Consider the following 17115-nt stretch of genomic DNA (forward strand, 5'->3'; position numbering starts at 1 on the left):
TTAGAGACCATTAGAGACCATTAGAGACCATTAGAGACCATTAGAGACCATTGGAGACCATTAGAGACCATTAGAGACCATTAGAGACCACCAGAATACCGTTAGAGACCATTAGAGACCATTAGAGACCATTAGAGACCATTAGAGACCATTAGAGACCGTTAGAGACCGTTAGAGACCGTTAGAGACCATTAGAGACCATTAGAGACCATTAGAGACCATTAGAGACCATTAGAGACCATTAGAGACCATTAGAGACCATCAGAATACCGTTAGAGACCATCAGAATACCGTTAGAGACCATTAGAGACCATTAGAGACCATTAGAGACCATTAGAGACCATCAAAGATCAGCATCGTTTATATAAAAAAAGGATAATTGGCAACAAACATTTCTCAACAGACTAGAAAATTACAACAGGAATTCAACCTGTCTGTGGTGTCAAGAGTCACATTCATTAGTGCACATTGGACAAGTTCAAGTAGTCCCTCCTGGTTTCTTTCTGCCCCCCCCCCCCCGTTTGGTTTCTAGTGAATACGACCAAGGCTAGTTTGGTGTGCAACAAGGAACAAAATGGGCCTTCCAGACAGACATGATATCATCCATCCACTCTGCTCTTCTGGGTTCCAGCAGGCAAGATGAGACGTCAGACGGACTGGGTTTCACAAATAGAAGAAAAAAAAACACCAAAACTGAAAAGAGTTCTGACTGTAGACCCAAAGGCTCATTTCCTTGGCAATATCCCTTTGAGAGAGTGTCTGTTGACACCGGTAACTCAGGTAGAGAAGTGTTTGAGATGCAATGTCCAGAGGAAGAGTGGCAGGCTCTCAGTCTTCCTCTGTTTCTGTCTCCTGTGGCTGCTTGTCCCGTAATAGTGGAATGACAGACTCCCACGCTGCAAGGCACTGAAACAGAGAGAGAGGGAGAGAGGAGGACATGAGTTAGCGGGGGAGAGGAGGACATGATTTAGAGGGAGAGAGGAGGACATGATTTAGAGGGAGAGAGGAGGACATGAGTTAGCGGGGGAGAGGAGGACATTGAGTTAGCGGGGGAGAGGAGGACATGAGTTAGCGGGGGAGAGGAGGACATGAGTTAGCGGGGGAGAGGAGGACATGAGTTAGCGGGGGAGAGGAGGACATGAGTTAGCGGGGGAGAGGAGGACATGAGTTAGCGGGGGAGAGGAGGACATGATTTAGAGGGAGAGAGGAGGACATGATTTAGAGGGAGAGAGGAGGACATGATGTAGAGGGAGAGAGGAGGACATGATTTAGAGGGAGAGAGGAGGACATGAGTTAGCGGGGGAGAGGAGGACATGATTTAGAGGGAGAGGAGGACATGATTTAGAGGGAGAGAGGAGGACATGATTTAGAGGGAGAGAGGAGGACATGATTTAGAGGGAGAGAGGAGGACATGATTTAGAGGAAGAGAGGAGGACATGATTTAGAGGGAGAGAGGAGGACATGAGTTAGCGGGAGAGAGGAGGACATGAGTTAGCGGGAGAGAGGAGGACATGATTTAGAGGGAGGGGGAGGGAGAGAGAGATGCTGCAAGGCACTGAAACAAAGAGCGAGACAAGGACAGGAGTTAGAGAGCGAGAGAGAGAGAAAGAGACGACAGAGAGAGGGATGAGAGAGAGACACAAGAGAGAGAGAGGAAGGAGAGAGGGAGACGAGAGAGAGAGGAGGGAGAGAGGGAGACGAGAGAGAGAGGAGGGAGAGAGGGAGACGAGAGAGAGAGGAGGGAGAGAGGGAGACGAGAGAGAGGGAGACGAGAGAGAGAGAGGACAGAGGGAGAGAGAGGACAGAGGGAGAGAGGCGACAGAGAAAGAGAGAGACGAGAGAGAGGGAGAGACGAGAGAGAGACGAGAGAGAGGGAGAGACGAAAGGGAGACGACAGAGAGAGAGAGGCGACAGAGAGAGGGAGAGAGACGAGAGAGAGAGACAACAGAGAGAGGGAGAGAGAGCGAGAGAGAGAGACCGAGAGAGAAAGAAACGACAGAGAGAGGGACGAGAGAGAGAGACGAGAGAGAGAGAGACGACAGAGAAAGAGAGACGAGAGAGAGGGAGAAGAGAGAGAGAGAGGACAGAGGGAGAGAGAGGACAGAGGGAGAGAGGCGACAGAGAAAGAGAGAGACGAGAGAGAGGGAGAGACGAGAGAGAGACGAGAGAGAGGGAGAGACGAGAGGGAGACGACAGAGAGAGAGAGGCGACAGAGAGAGGGAGGAGACAGAGAGAGGGAGAGAGACGAGAGAGAGAGACGACAGAGAGAGAGACGACAGAGAGGGAGGCGAGAGAGATGAGAGAGAGAGGCGAGAGAGAGAGGCGAGAGAGAGAGGCGAGAGAGAGAGAGAGGCGAGAGAGAGATGAGAGAGAGAGACGAGAGAGAGATGAGAGAGAGAGACGAGAGAGAGAGAGAGAGGCGAGAGAGAGAGAGGAGAGAGAGTGAGAGACAGAGAGAGAGAGAGAGAGAGAGGAGAGAGAGAGAGAGGCGAGAGAGAGAGAGAGAGGAGAGAGAGAGAGAGAGCGAGAGAGAGAGAGAGTCGAGAGAGAGAGAGAGAGGCGAGAGAGAGAGAGAGAGAGAGAGGCGAGAGAGAGAGAGAGGAGAGAGAGAGAGAGAGAGAGGCGAGAGAGAGAGAGAGAGAGAGGCGAGAGAGAGAGAGAGAGAGGCGAGAGAGAGAGAGAGAGAGGCGAGAGAGAGAGGCGAGAGAGAGAGAGGGCGAGAGAGAGAGAGGCGAGAGAGAGAGAGGCGAGAGAGGGAGAGGCGAGAGAGGGAGAGGCGAGAGAGAGGCGAGAGAGAGAGAGGCAAGAGAGAGAGAGAGGACAGAGAGAGAGAACATCCCTGGTCATCTCTACTGCCTCTGATCTGGAGGACACACTAAACAGAGAACATCCCTGGTCATCCCTCCTGCCTCTGATCTGGAGGACTCACTAAACAGAGAACATCCCTGGTCATCCCTACTGCCTCTGATCTGGAGGACTCACTAAACAGCGAACATCCCTGGTCATCCCTACTGCCTCTGATCTGGAGGACTCACTAAACAGAGAACATCCCTGGTCATCCCTACTGCCTCTGATCTGGAGGACTCACTAAATAGAGAACATCCCTGGTCAACCCTACTACCTCTGATCTGGAGGACTCACTAAACAGAGAACATCCCTGGTCATCACTACTGGCCTCTGATCTGGAGGACTCACTAAACAGAGAACATCCCTGGTCATCCCTACTGCCTCTGATCTGGAGGACTCACTAAACAGAGAACATCCCTGGTCATCCCTACTGCCTCTGATCTGGAGGACTCACTAAACAGAGAACATCCCTGGTCATCCCTACTGCCTCTGATCTGGAGGACTCACTAAATAGAGAACATCCCTGGTCAACCCTACTACCTCTGATCTGGAGGACTCACTAAACAGAGAACATCCCTGGTCATCACTACTGCCTCTGATCTGGAGGACTCACTAAACAGAGAACATCCCTGGTCATCCCTACTGCCTCTGATCTGGAGGACTCACTAAACAGAGAACATCCCTGGTCATCCCTACTGCCTCTGATCTGGAGGACTCACTAATAGAGAACATCCCTGGTCAACCCTACTACCTCTGATCTGGAGGACTCACTAAACAGAGAACATCCCTGGTCATCCCTACTGCCTCTGATCTGGAGGACTCACTAAACAGAGAACATCCCTGGTCATCCCTACTGCCTCTGATCTGGAGGACTCACTAAACAGAGAACATCCCTGGTCATCCCTACTGCCTCTGATCTGGAGGACTCACTAAATAGAGAACATCCCTGGTCAACCCTACTACCTCTGATCTGGAGGACTCACTAAACAGAGAACATCCCTGGTCATCACTACTGCCTCTGATCTGGAGGACTCACTAAACAGAGAACATCCCTGGTCATCCCTACTGCCTCTGATCTGGAGGACTCACTAAATAGAGAACATCCCTGGTCAACCCTACTACCTCTGATCTGGAGGAATCACTAAACAGCGAACATCCCTGGTCATCCCTACTGCCTCTGATCTGGAGGACTCACTAAACAGAGAACATCCCTGGTCACCCCTACTGCCTCTGATCTGGAGGACTCACTAAACAGAGAACATCCCTGGTCATCCCTACTGCCTCTGATCTGGCGGACTCACTAAATAGAGAACATCCCTGGTCAACCCTACTACCTCTGATCTGGAGGACTCACTAAACAGAGAACATCCCTGGTCATCCCTACTGCCTCTGATCTGGAGGACTCACTAAACAGCGAACATCCCTGGTCATCCCTACTGCCTCTGATCTGGAGGACTCACTAAACAGAGAACATCCCTGGTCACCCCTACTGCCTCTGATCTGGAGGACTCACTAAACAGAGAACATCCCTGGTCATCCCTACTGCCTCTGATCTGGCGGACTCACTAAATAGAGAACATCCCTGGTCGACCCTACTACCTCTGATCTGGAGGACTCACTAAACAGAGAACATCCCTGGTCAACCCTACTACCTCTGATCTGGAGGACTCACTAAACAGAGAACATCCCTGGTCATCCCTACTGCCTCTGATCTGGAGGACTCACTAAACAGAGAACATCCCTGGTCATCCCTACTGCCTCTGATCTGGAGGACTCACTAAACAGAGAACATCCCTGGTCATCCCTACTGCCTCTGATCTGGAGGACTCACTAAATAGAGAACATCCCTGGTCAACCCTACTACCTCTGATCTGGAGGACTCACTAAACAGAGAACATCCCTGGTCATCCCTACTGCCTCTGATCTGGAGGACTCACTAAACAGAGAACATCCCTGGTCATCCCTACTGCCTCTGATCTGGAGGACTCACTAAACAGAGAACATCCCTGGTCATCCCTACTGCCTCTGATCTGGAGGACTCACTAAATAGAGAACATCCCTGGTCAACCCTACTACCTCTGATCTGGAGGACTCACTAAACAGAGAACATCCCTGGTCATCACTACTGCCTCTGATCTGGAGGACTCACTAAACAGAGAACATCCCTGGTCATCCCTACTGCCTCTGATCTGGAGGACTCACTAAACAGAGAACATCCCTGGTCATCCCTACTGCCTCTGATCTGGAGGACTCACTAAACAGAGAACATCCCTGGTCATCCCTACTGCCTCTGATCTGGAGGACTCACTAAATAGAGAACATCCCTGGTCAACCCTACTACCTCTGATCTGGAGGACTCACTAAACAGAGAACATCCCTGGTCATCCCTACTACCTCTGATCTGGAGGACTCACTAAACAGAGAACATCCCTGGTCATCCCTACTGCCTCTGATCTGGAGGACTCACTAAACAGAGAACATCCCTGGTCATCCCTACTGCCTCTGATCTGGAGGACTCACTAAACAGAGAACATCCCTGGTCAACCCTACTACCTCTGATCTGGAGGACTCACTAAACAGAGAACATCCCTGGTCATCACTACTGCCTCTGATCTGGAGGACTCACTAAACAGAGAACATCCCTGGTCATCCCTACTGCCTCTGATCTGGAGGACTCACTAAACAGAGAACATCCCTGGTCATCCCTACTGCCTCTGATCTGGAGGACTCACTAAACAGAGAACATCCCTGGTCATCCCTACTGCCTCTGATCTGGAGGACTCACTAAATAGAGAACATCCCTGGTCAACCCTACTACCTCTGATCTGGAGGACTCACTAAACAGAGAACATCCCTGGTCATCACTACTGCCTCTGATCTGGAGGACTCACTAAACAGAGAACATCCCTGGTCATCCCTACTGCCTCTGATCTGGAGGACTCACTAAACAGAGAACATCCCTGGTCATCCCTACTGCCTCTGATCTGGAGGACTTACTAAACAGAGAACATCCCTGGTCATCCCTACTGCCTCTGATCTGGAGGACTCACTAAACAGAGAACATCCCTGGTCATCCCTACTGCCTCTGATCTGGAGGACTCACTAAACAGAGAACATCCCTGGTCATCCCTACTGCCTCTGATCTGGAGGACTCACTAAACAGAGAACATCCCTGGTCATCCCTACTGCCTCTGATCTGGAGGACTCACTAAACAGAGAACATCCCTGGTCATCCCTACTGCCTCTGATCTGGAGGACTCACTAAACAGAGAACATCCCTGGTCATCCCTACTGCCTCTGATCTGGAGGACTCACTAAATAGAGAACATCCCTGGTCAACCCTACTACCTCTGATCTGGAGGACTCACTAAACAGAGAACATCCCTGGTCATCACTACTGCCTCTGATCTGGAGGACTCACTAAACAGAGAACATCCCTGGTCATCCCTACTGCCTCTGATCTGGAGGACTCACTAAACAGAGAACATCCCTGGTCATCCCTACTGCCTCTGATCTGGAGGACTTACTAAATAGAGAACATCCCTGGTCATCCCTACTGCCTCTGATCTGGAGGACTCACTAAACAGAGAACATCCCTGGTCATCCCTACTGCCTCTGATCTGGAGGACTCACTAAACAGAGAACATCCCTGGTCATCCCTACTGCCTCTGATCTGGAGGACTCACTAAACAGAGAACATCCCTGGTCATCCCTACTGCCTCTGATCTGGAGGACTCACTAAACAGAGAACATCCCTGGTCATCCCGACTGCCTCTGATCTGGAGGACTAACTAAACAGAGAACATCCCTACTGCCTCTGATCTGGAGGACTCACTAAACAGAGAACATCCCTACTGCCTCTGATCTGGAGGACTCACTAAACAGAGAACATCCCTGGTCATCCCTACTGCCTCTGATCTGGAGGACTCACTAAACAGAGAACATCCCTGGCATAAGCTTCAGCGCTCACCGGTCCCATTCTGTGAGCTTGTGTGCCCTTCATCCCTACTACTTCGCAGCTGAGCCATTGTTACTCCCAGACGTCACAATAACAGCACTTATAGTTGACCGGGGAAGCTCTAACAGGGCTTGTTGGAAAGGTGGCATCCTATGACGGTGCCACGTTGAACGTCACAGAGCTCTTCATTCAGGCCATTCTACTGCCAATGTTTGTCTATGGAGATTGCACTGCTGTGTGGTCGATTTTATACACTTGTCAGCAACGGGTGTGGCTGAAATAACCGGACGAACTAGAGGTTCTACAGGATGATCTCTTGGTTCTACAGGAGGATCTAGAGGTTCTATAGGAGGATCTATAGGTTCTACAGGAGGATCTAGAGGTTCTATAGGAGGAACCAGAGGTACTACAGGAGGATCTAGAGGTACTACAGGAGGATCTAGAGGTTCTACAGGAGGATCTAGAGGTACTACAGGAGGATCTAGAGGTACAACAGGAGGATCTATATGTTCTACAGGAGGATCTATATGTTCTACAGGAGGAAGTAGAGGTTCTACAGGAGGATCTAGAGGTTCTACAGGAGGATCTAGAGGTTCTACAGGAGGATCTAGAGGTTCTACAGGAGGAACTAGAGGTTCTACAGGAGGAAGTCGAGGTTCTACAGGAGGACCTAGAGGTTCTACAGGAGGATGTATAGGTTCTACAGGAGGAAGTATAGGTTCTACAGGAGGAACTACAGGTACTACAGGAGGATCTAGAGGTTCTACAGGATAATCTAGAGGTACTACATGAGGAGCTATAGGTTCTACAGGAGGAACTACAGGTTCTACAGGAGGATGTAGAGGTTCTACAGGAGGAGGTAGAGGTTCTACATGATGAACTAGAGGTTCTACATGAGGAACTAGAGGTTCTACAGGAGGATCTAGAGGTTCTACAGGAGGAACTAGAGGTACTACAGGAGGATCTATAGGTTCTACAGGAGGATCTAGAGGTACTACAGGAGGATCTAGAGGTTCTACATGAGGATGTATAGGTACTATAGGAGGAACTAGAGGTTCTACAGCAATAAGTAGAGATTCTACAGGAGGATCTATAAGTTCTACAGGAGGAAGTAGAGGTTCTACAGGAGGAAGTAGAGGTACTACAGGAGGAACTAGAGGTTCTACAGGAGGAACTAGAGGTTCTACAGGAGGAACTAGAGGTTCTACAGGAGGAACTAGAGGTTCTACAGGAGGATCTAGAGGTTCTACAGGAGGAATAGAGGTTCTACAGGAGGAAGTAGAGGCTCTACAGGAGGACCTAGAGGTTCTACAGGAGGAAGTAGAGGTACTAGAGAGACTAGAGGAACTACGGGTAAAAGAGGAACTATAGGTTCTACAGGAGGAACTAGAGGTTCTACAGGAGGAACTATAGGTTCTACAGGGGGATGTAGAGGTTCTACAGGAGGAACTAGAGGTTCTACAGGAGGAAGTAGAGGTTCTACAGGAGGAAGTAGAGGTACTACAGGAGGAAGTAGAGGTTCTACAGGAGGAGGTAGATGTTCTACAGGAGGAACTAGAGGTTCTACAGGAGGAACTAGAGGTTCTACAGGAGGAGGTAGAGGTTCTACAGGAGGAACTAGAGGTACTAGAGAGACTAGAGGAACTACGGGTAAAAGAGGGACTAGAGGTATTACAGGAGTTACTACAGGAAGAGCTAGAGGTTCTACAGGAGGAAGTATAGGTTCTACAGGGGATCTAGAGATTCTACAGGAGGAGATAGAGGTTCTACAGGAGGAGCTAGAGGTTCTACAGGAGGAGCTAGAGGTACTAGAGAGACTAGAGGAACTACGGGTAAAAGAGGGACTAGAGGTATTACAGGAGTTACTACAGGAGGAGCTAGAGGTTCTACAGGAGGAGCTAGAGGTTCTACAGGAGGAACTAGAGGTTCTACAGGAGGACCTAGAGGTTCTACAGGAGGAAGTAGCGGTTCTACAGGATGAAGTAGAGGTTCTACAGGAGGACCTAGAAGAGAAATCAGAGCTGAGACCATTTTCTTCTAGTTGAACTATGATCACCTGGGTTACACCAAGAAAACCAAAACAAACCATTTACCAGGTCAGGGTCGAGATAAGGGCTGGGTTAGGATTAAGATTTTGGCAAGGGACAATTATATATATTATAACAAAAGGCAGTGGGTAGTCTCCCCTCTTACCTTCTCATAGTACTGGATGTTGTGGTCTGCCATGCCAGTGAGTAACTGTCTGAAGTCTTGTCTCTTGTTGTTCTGCCAGCGGTCCCAGTCTGACTTCAGGTCAGCATTGCAACACTCCACTCTGTCATGGCACTTCTCCACGTCTGTAGGCACCTGCTGTAGGGAGGGGACAGAACTAATCACCTGCTGTAGGGAGGGGACAGAACTAAGCACCTGCTGTGGGGAGGGGACAGAACTAAGCACCTGCTTTAGGGAGGGGACAGAACTAAGCACCTGCTGTACGGAGGGGACAGGGAACAGAACTAAACACCTGCTGTAAGGAGGGGACAGAACTAAACACCTGCTGTAGGAAAGGGAGAGGAAACAGAACTAAACACCTGCTGTAGGGAGGGGACAGGAAACAGAACTAAACACCTGCTGTAGGGAGGGGACAGGAAACAGAGCTAAACACCTGCTGTAGGGAGGGGACAGGAAACAGAACTAAACACCTGCTGTAGGGAGGGGACAGGAAACAGAACTAAACACCTGCTGTAGGGAGGGGACAGGACACAGAACTAAACACCTGCTGTAGGGAGGGGACAGGACACAGAACTAAACACCTGCTGTAGGGAGGGGACAGGGGACAGAACTAAACACCTGCTGTAGGGAGGGGACAGGACACAGAACTAAACACCTGCTGTAGGGAGGGGACAGGAAACAGAACTAAACACCTGCAGTAGGGAGGGCACAGAACTAAACACCTGCTGCAGGGAGGGGACAGGAAACAGAACTAAACACCTGCTGTAGGGAGGGGACAGGACACAGAACTATACACCTGCAGTAGGGAGGGGACAGGACACAGAGATAAACACCTGCTGCAGGGAGGGAACAGGAAACAGAACTAAACACCTGCTGTAGGGAGGGGACAGGACACAGAACTATACACCTGCAGTAGGGAGGGGACAGGACACAGAACTAAACACCTGCTGCAGGGAGGGAACAGGAAACAGAACTAAATACCTGCTGTAGGGAGGGGACAGGGGACAGAACTAAACACCTGCTGTAGGGAGGGGACAGAACTAAACACCTGCTGTAGGGAGGGGACAGGACACAGAACTAAACACCTGCTGTAGGGAGGGGACAGGAAACAGAACTAAACACCTGCTGTAGGGAGGGGACAGAACTAAACACCTGCTGTAGGGAGGGGACAGGACACACAACTAAACACCTGCTGTAGGGAGGGGACAGGAAACACAACTAAACACCTGCTGTAGGGAGGGGACAGGACACAGAACTAAACACCTGCTGTAGGGAGGGGACAGGGAACAGAACTAAACACCTGCTGTAGGGAGGGGACAGGAAACAGAACTAAACACCTGCTGTAGGGAGGGGACAGGACACAGAACTAAACACCTGCTGCAGGGAGGGGACAGAACTAAACACCTGCTGTAGGGAGGGGACAGGGAGTAGAACTAAACACCTGCTGTAGGGAGGGGACAGGAAACAGAACTAAACACCTGCTGTAGGGAGGGGCAGGGAACAGAACTAAACACCTGCTGTAGGGAGGGGACAGGACACAGAACTAAACACCTGCTGTAGGGAGGGGACAGGGAGTAGAACTAAACACCTGCTGTAGGGAGGGGACAGGACACAGAACTAAACACCTGCTGTAGGGAGGGGACAGGACACAGAACTAAACACCTGCTGCAGGGAGGGGACAGAACTAAACACCTGCTGTAGGGAGGGGACAGGACACAGAACTAAACACCTGCTGCAGGGAGGGGACAGGACACAGAACTAAACACCTGCTGTAGGGAGGGGACAGAACTAAACACCTGCTGTAGGGAGGGGACAGGAAACAGAACTAAACACCTGCTGTAGGGAGGGGACAGGGAACAGAACTAAACACCTGCTGTAGGGAGGGGACAGAACTAAACACCTGCTGTAGGGAGGGGACAGGAAACAGAACTAAACACCTGCTGTAGGGAGGGGACAGGACACAGAACTAAACACCTGCTGTAGGGAGGGGACAGGGAACAGAACTAAACACCTGCTGCAGGGAGGGGACAGGACACAGAACTAAACACCTGCTGTAGGGAGGGGACAGGAAACAGAACTAAACACCTGCTGTAGGGAGGGGACAGGAAACAGAACTAAACACCTGCTGTAGGGAGGGGCCAGGAAACAGAACTAAACACCTGCTGTAGAGAGGGGACAGGAAACAGAACTAAACACCTGCTGCAGGGAGGGGACAGGACACAGAACTAAACACCTGCTGTAGGGAGGGGATAGAACTAAACACCTGCTGTAGGGAGGGGACAGAATTAAACACCTGCTGTAGGGAGGGGACAGAATTAAAAACCTGCTGTAGGGAGGGGACAGGAAACAGAACTAAACACCTGCTGTAGGGAGGGGACAGGAAACAGAACTAAACACCTGCTGTAGGGAGGGGACAGAACTAAACACCTGCTGTAGGGAGGGGACAGGACACAGAACTAAACACCTGCTGTAGGGAGGGGACAGGAAACAGAACTAAACACCTGCTGTAGGGAGGGGACAGGACACAGAACTAAACACCTGCTGCAGGGAGGGGACAGGGGACAGAACTAAACACCTGCTGTAGGGAGGGGACAGAACTAAACACCTGCTGTAGGGAGGGGACAGGACACAGAACTAAACACCTGATGTAGGGAGGGGACAGGGAACAGAACTAAACACCTGCTGCAGGGAGGGGACAGGACACAGAACTAAACACCTGCTGCAGGGAGTGGACAGGAAACAGAACTAAACACCTGCTGTAGGGAGGGGACAGGAAACAGAACTAAAAACCTGCTGTAGGGAGGGGATAGGAAACAGAACTAAACACCTGCTGTAGGGAGGGGACAGGAAACAGAACTAAACACCTGCTGTAGGGAGGGGACAGGAAACAGAACTAAACACCTGCTGCAGGGAGGGGACAGGACACAGAACTAAACACCTGCTGTAGGGAGGGGATAGAACTAAACACCTGCTGTAGGGAGGGGACAGGACACAGAACTAAACACCTGCTGTAGGGAGGGGATAGAACTAAACACCTGCTGTAGGGAGGGGACAGAATTAAACACCTGCTGTAGGGAGGGGACAGAATTAAACACCTGCTGTAGGGAGGGGACAGGAAACAGAACTAAACACCTGCTGTAGGGAGGGGACAGGGAACAGAACTAAACACCTGCTGTAGGGAGGGGACAGGAAACAGAACTAAACACCTGCTGTAGGGAGGGGACAGAACTAAACACCTGCTGTAGGGAGGGGACAGGACACAGAACTAAACACCTGCTGTAGGGAGGGGACAGGAAACAGAACTAAACACCTGCTGTAGGGAGGGGACAGGACACAGAACTAAACACCTGCTGTAGGGAGGGGACAGGACACAGAACTAAACACCTGCTGTAGGGAGGGGACAGGGAACAGAACTAAACACCTGCTGTAGGGAGGGGACAGGGAGTAGAACTAAACACCTGCTGTAGGGAGGGGACAGGACACAGAACTAAACACCTGCTGTAGGGAGGGGACAGGACACAGAACTAAACACCTGCTGCAGGGAGGGGACAGAACTAAACACCTGCTGTAGGGAGGGGACAGGACACAGAACTAAACACCTGCTGCAGGGAGGGGACAGGACACAGAACTAAACACCTGCTGTAGGGAGGGGACAGAACTAAACACCTGCTGTAGGGAGGGGACAGGAAACAGAACTAAACACCTGCTGTAGGGAGGGGACAGGGAACAGAACTAAACACCTGCTGTAGGGAGGGGACAGGAAACAGAACTAAACACCTGCTGTAGGGAGGGGACAGGAAACAGAACTAAACACCTGCTGCAGGGAGGGGACAGGACACAGAACTAAACACCTGCTGTAGGGAGGGGATAGAACTAAACACCTGCTGTAGGGAGGGGACAGGGAACAGAACTAAACACCTGCTGCAGGGAGGGGACAGGAAACAGAACTAAACACCTGCTGTAGGGAGGGGACAGGAAACAGAACTAAACACCTGCTGTAGGGAGGGGACAGGAAACAGAACTAAACACCTGCTGTAGAGAGGGGACAGGAAACAGAACTAAACACCTGCTGCAGGGAGGGGACAGGACACAGAACTAAACACCTGCTGTAGGGAGGGGATAGAACTAAACACCTGCTGTAGGGAGGGGACAGAATTAAACACCTGCTGTAGGGAGGGGACAGAATTAAACACCTGCTGTAGGGAGGGGACAGAATTAAACACCTGCTGTAGGGAGGGGACAGGAAACAGAACTAAACACCTGCTGTAGGGAGGGGACAGGGAACAGAACTAAACACCTGCTGTAGGGAGGGGACAGGACACAGAACTAAACACCTGCTGTAGGGAGGGGACAGAACTAAACACCTGCTGTAGGGAGGGGACAGGAAACAGAACTAAACACCTGCTGTAGGGAGGGGACAGGGAACAGAACTAAACACCTGCTGTAGGGAGGGGACAGGACACAGAACTAAACACCTGCTGTAGGGAGGGGACAGGGAACAGAACTAAACACCTGCTGCAGGGAGGGGACAGGACACAGAACTAAACACCTGCTGTAGGGAGGGGACAGGAAACAGAACTAAACACCTGCTGTAGGGAGGGGACAGGAAACAGAACTAAACACCTGCTGTAGGGAGGGGACAGGACACAGAACTAAACACCTGCTGTAGGGAGGGGATAGAACTAAACACCTGCTGTAGGGAGGGGACAGAACTAAACACCTGCTGTGGGGAGGGGACAGGGAACAGAACTAAACACCTGCTGCAGGGAGGGGACAGGAAACAGAACTAAACACCTGCTGTAGGGAGGGGACAGGAAACAGAACTAAACACCTGCTGTAGAGAGGGGACAGGAAACAGAACTAAACACCTGCTGCAGGGAGGGGACAGGACACAGAACTAAACACCTGCTGTAGGGAGGGGATAGAACTAAACACCTGCTGTAGGGAGGGGACAGAATTAAACACCTGCTGTAGGGAGGGGACAGAATTAAACACCTGCTGTAGGGAGGGGACAGGAAACAGAACTAAACACCTGCTGTAGGGAGGGGACAGGGAACAGAACTAAACACCTGCTGTAGGGAGGGGACAGGGAACAGAACTAAGCACCTGCTGTAGGGAGGGGACAGGGAACAGAACTAAGCACCTGCTGTAGGGAGGGGACAGGGAACAGAACTAAGCACCTGCTGTAGGGAGGGGACAGGGAACAGAACTAAGCAAGGCACTAGAGGGCATATGGCTACGCTCTGAACAAGTTACAATGGGCATAGCATTATGCAAAAATAGTCTAAATGAATAGTTAGGGAAAAACATAGCTCGTTCGCATTAGCATTGACAGTATACAGAATTGTAAGTAAATCAAATCAAATTGTAAGTACATTGTTATAGCTAGGTAATGACCATATAGACAGCACAAAAATATCTGAGACCAGGCTAGGAAATAACCATAGGAGTTCGAAGAAACAAAAACACCAGGCTAGGTTATAGTTCAGTAGAGTTGGTAAAACCAAACAGATCTGAGACCAGGTAATAGTTCAGTAGACTCACTGTGCATGATGCTCTTTCCTCTTTCCGGAAGGCAGCAGCTTCCAGTTTAGCCTCGTATTCAGCCTGGATGTTATCCCTCTTCTTCAGTACAATCTGGCAGAACAGAAACACACCCGCCTAAATATAAACCACAGTCCCTAAATATACAGGGACTGTGTATATAAACCACAGTCCCTCTCCTTTAGAACAACACGTCAGAGATGTTAGCAGCCTGCTGCAGAGAGAGGCCAGACTGCTACAGCCACAAGGCAGCCCAGAATGGTTGTGGTTCATACACCCTCTGCATCAGATCTCTCACTTAGACTGACACTACTAAAAGCACTGGAGCCATTCATTATGCTCATCATTGCAATCTAGTCTTCATAATTAAATCATAGTTTTAATCATCATTTAATATCTGTTTTCATCTCAAATAAAAAATAACATGTACAGTGACTTGCAAAAAAGTATGTTGATGAATAAAAATGTCAAACTTTAAATATTGCTGTTGCATTCATCTCCCTGTTACAGACACCTTTGTCAGTAATTACAGCTGTGAGTCTATTTGGGCAAGAGCTATGCACACCTGGATTGTACAATATTTTAGATGTCCGTACCTTCATACCATACCTGTGCCATCCTGGGATATATGGTATTACCGGGAGGCACACAGGGGGCACAATCCCCCCCTCCCTCTGCCAGCGCTATGTTTTTTTTAATGTTGTGGCAGTATTACTGTTTATTATCCATTCATAGCCACTTTACCTACATATTACCTCAATTACCTCAACTAACCGGTGCCCCCAGTATATACTCTGTACCGGTACCCCTGAATATAGCCTCCACATTGACTCTGTACCGTAATACCCTGTATATAACCTCCACGTTGACTCTGTACCATAACACCCTGTATATAGCCTCCACATTGACTCTGTACCGTAATACCCTGTATATAGCCTCCACATTGACTCTGTACCGTAATACCCTGTATATAGCCTCCACATTGACTCTGTACCGTAATACCCTGTATATAGCCTCCACATTGACTCTGTACCGTAATACCCTGTATATAGTCTCCACATTGACTCTGTACCGTAATACCCTGTATATAACCTCCACATTGACTCTGTACCGTAACACCCTGTATATAGCCTCCACATTGACTCTGTACCGTAATACCCTGTATATAGCCTCCACATTGACTCTGTACCGTAATACCCTGTATATAGCCTCCACATTGACTCTGTACCGTAATACCCTGTATATAGCCTCCACATTGACTCTGTACCGTAATACCCTGTATATAGCCTCGCTACTGTTATCTTTTTTTCTTCTTAAAATGCCATCGTTGGTTAAGGGCTTGTTAGTAAGCATTTCACTGTTGTATTTGGCGCATGTGACAAATCAAATTTTATTAGATTTTTATAACGTATGTGATTTGTTAAGTCACATTTTACTCCTGAACTAATTTGCCTAAACAATGGTGCTAAATATGCAATGATTATATTAGTTATTACATTTTTTATGAATCTTTAAATTTGAAGTATTTTGTGTATACTGTTAACAAAAACGGACAATTATTATTCCATTTTAATCCCACTTTGTAGCACAATAAAACAATAAGAAACCCAAGGGGTCTGAATACTTTCGCAGGCACTGGTATATATTTTGTTCTTTTGTTTGATATACCAATCTAAACTTAAACAATGATAAGTTAGGGTTAGAATGGGTGGAAGTGAAAATCTGAGATAAACACCAAATTGTAGTGCCTGAAGAAACCCTAAACCCCAAGCCAGCTCTCATTCTGTCTCAACACAAACATGACTGGTCAGCAAAAGTAATTCTAGGGAAAGAGGAAGCGACACATCCTGATGTGGTGAAAGTCTTGCTTTCCTCAGCAGTCTGGGAGGACTTTAGAGAGAGAAGAGAAGAGAAGAGAAGAGAAGAGAAGAGAAGAGAAGAGAAGAGAAGAGAAGAGAAGAGAAGAGAAGAGAAGAGAAGAGAAGAGAAGAGAAGAGAAGAGAAGAGAAAGAGAAGAGAAGAGAAGAGAAGAAAGAGAAGAGAAGAGAAGAGAAGAGAAGAGAAGAGAAGAGAAGAGAAGAGAAGAGAAGAGAAGAGAAGAGAAGAGAAGAGAAGAGAAGAGAAGAGAAGAGAAGAGAAGAGAAGAGAAGAGAAGAGAAGAGAAGAGAAGGAGAAGAGAAGAGAAAGAGAGAGAGAAGAGAAGAGAAGAGAAGAGAAGAGAAGAGAAGAGAAGAGAAGAGAAGAGAGAGAGAAGAGAAGAGAAGAGAAGAGAAGAGAAGAGAAGAGAAGAGAAGAGAAGAGAAGAGAAGAGAAGAGAAGAGAGAGAAGAGAAGAGAAGAGAAGAGAAGAGAAAGAAGAGAAGAGAAAGAAGAGAAGAGAAGAGAAGAAGAAGAGAAGAGAAGAGAAGAGAAGAGAAAGAGAAGAGAAGAGAAGAGAAGAGAAGAAGAAGAGAAGAGAAGAGAAGAGAAGAGAAGAGAAGAGAAGAAGAGAAGAGAAGAGAAGAGAAGAGAAGAGAAGAGAGAGAAGAGAAGAGAAGAGAAGAGAAGAGAAGAGAA

At 49.0% G+C, this 17115-nt stretch overlaps 1 protein-coding gene across 1 annotated transcript in view; it reads right to left on the reverse strand.

Moving 5' to 3' along the window:
* Positions 1 to 338: 338 nt before the first annotated feature.
* LOC109882175 (sorting nexin-30) overlaps positions 339 to 17115 on the reverse strand; it is a 55729-nt gene continuing 38952 nt past the window's right edge. Inside the window, 3 exon segments of the mRNA XM_031826016.1 lie at positions 339 to 906; positions 8999 to 9154; positions 14561 to 14653. Of these exon segments, the coding sequence (XP_031681876.1) occupies positions 829 to 906; positions 8999 to 9154; positions 14561 to 14653 (327 nt within the window). The 3' untranslated portion in view covers positions 339 to 828.

The sequence above is a fragment of the Oncorhynchus kisutch genome, linkage group LG6 (genome assembly GCF_002021735.2).
Source record: "Oncorhynchus kisutch isolate 150728-3 linkage group LG6, Okis_V2, whole genome shotgun sequence".
Lineage (NCBI taxonomy): Eukaryota > Metazoa > Chordata > Actinopteri > Salmoniformes > Salmonidae > Oncorhynchus > Oncorhynchus kisutch.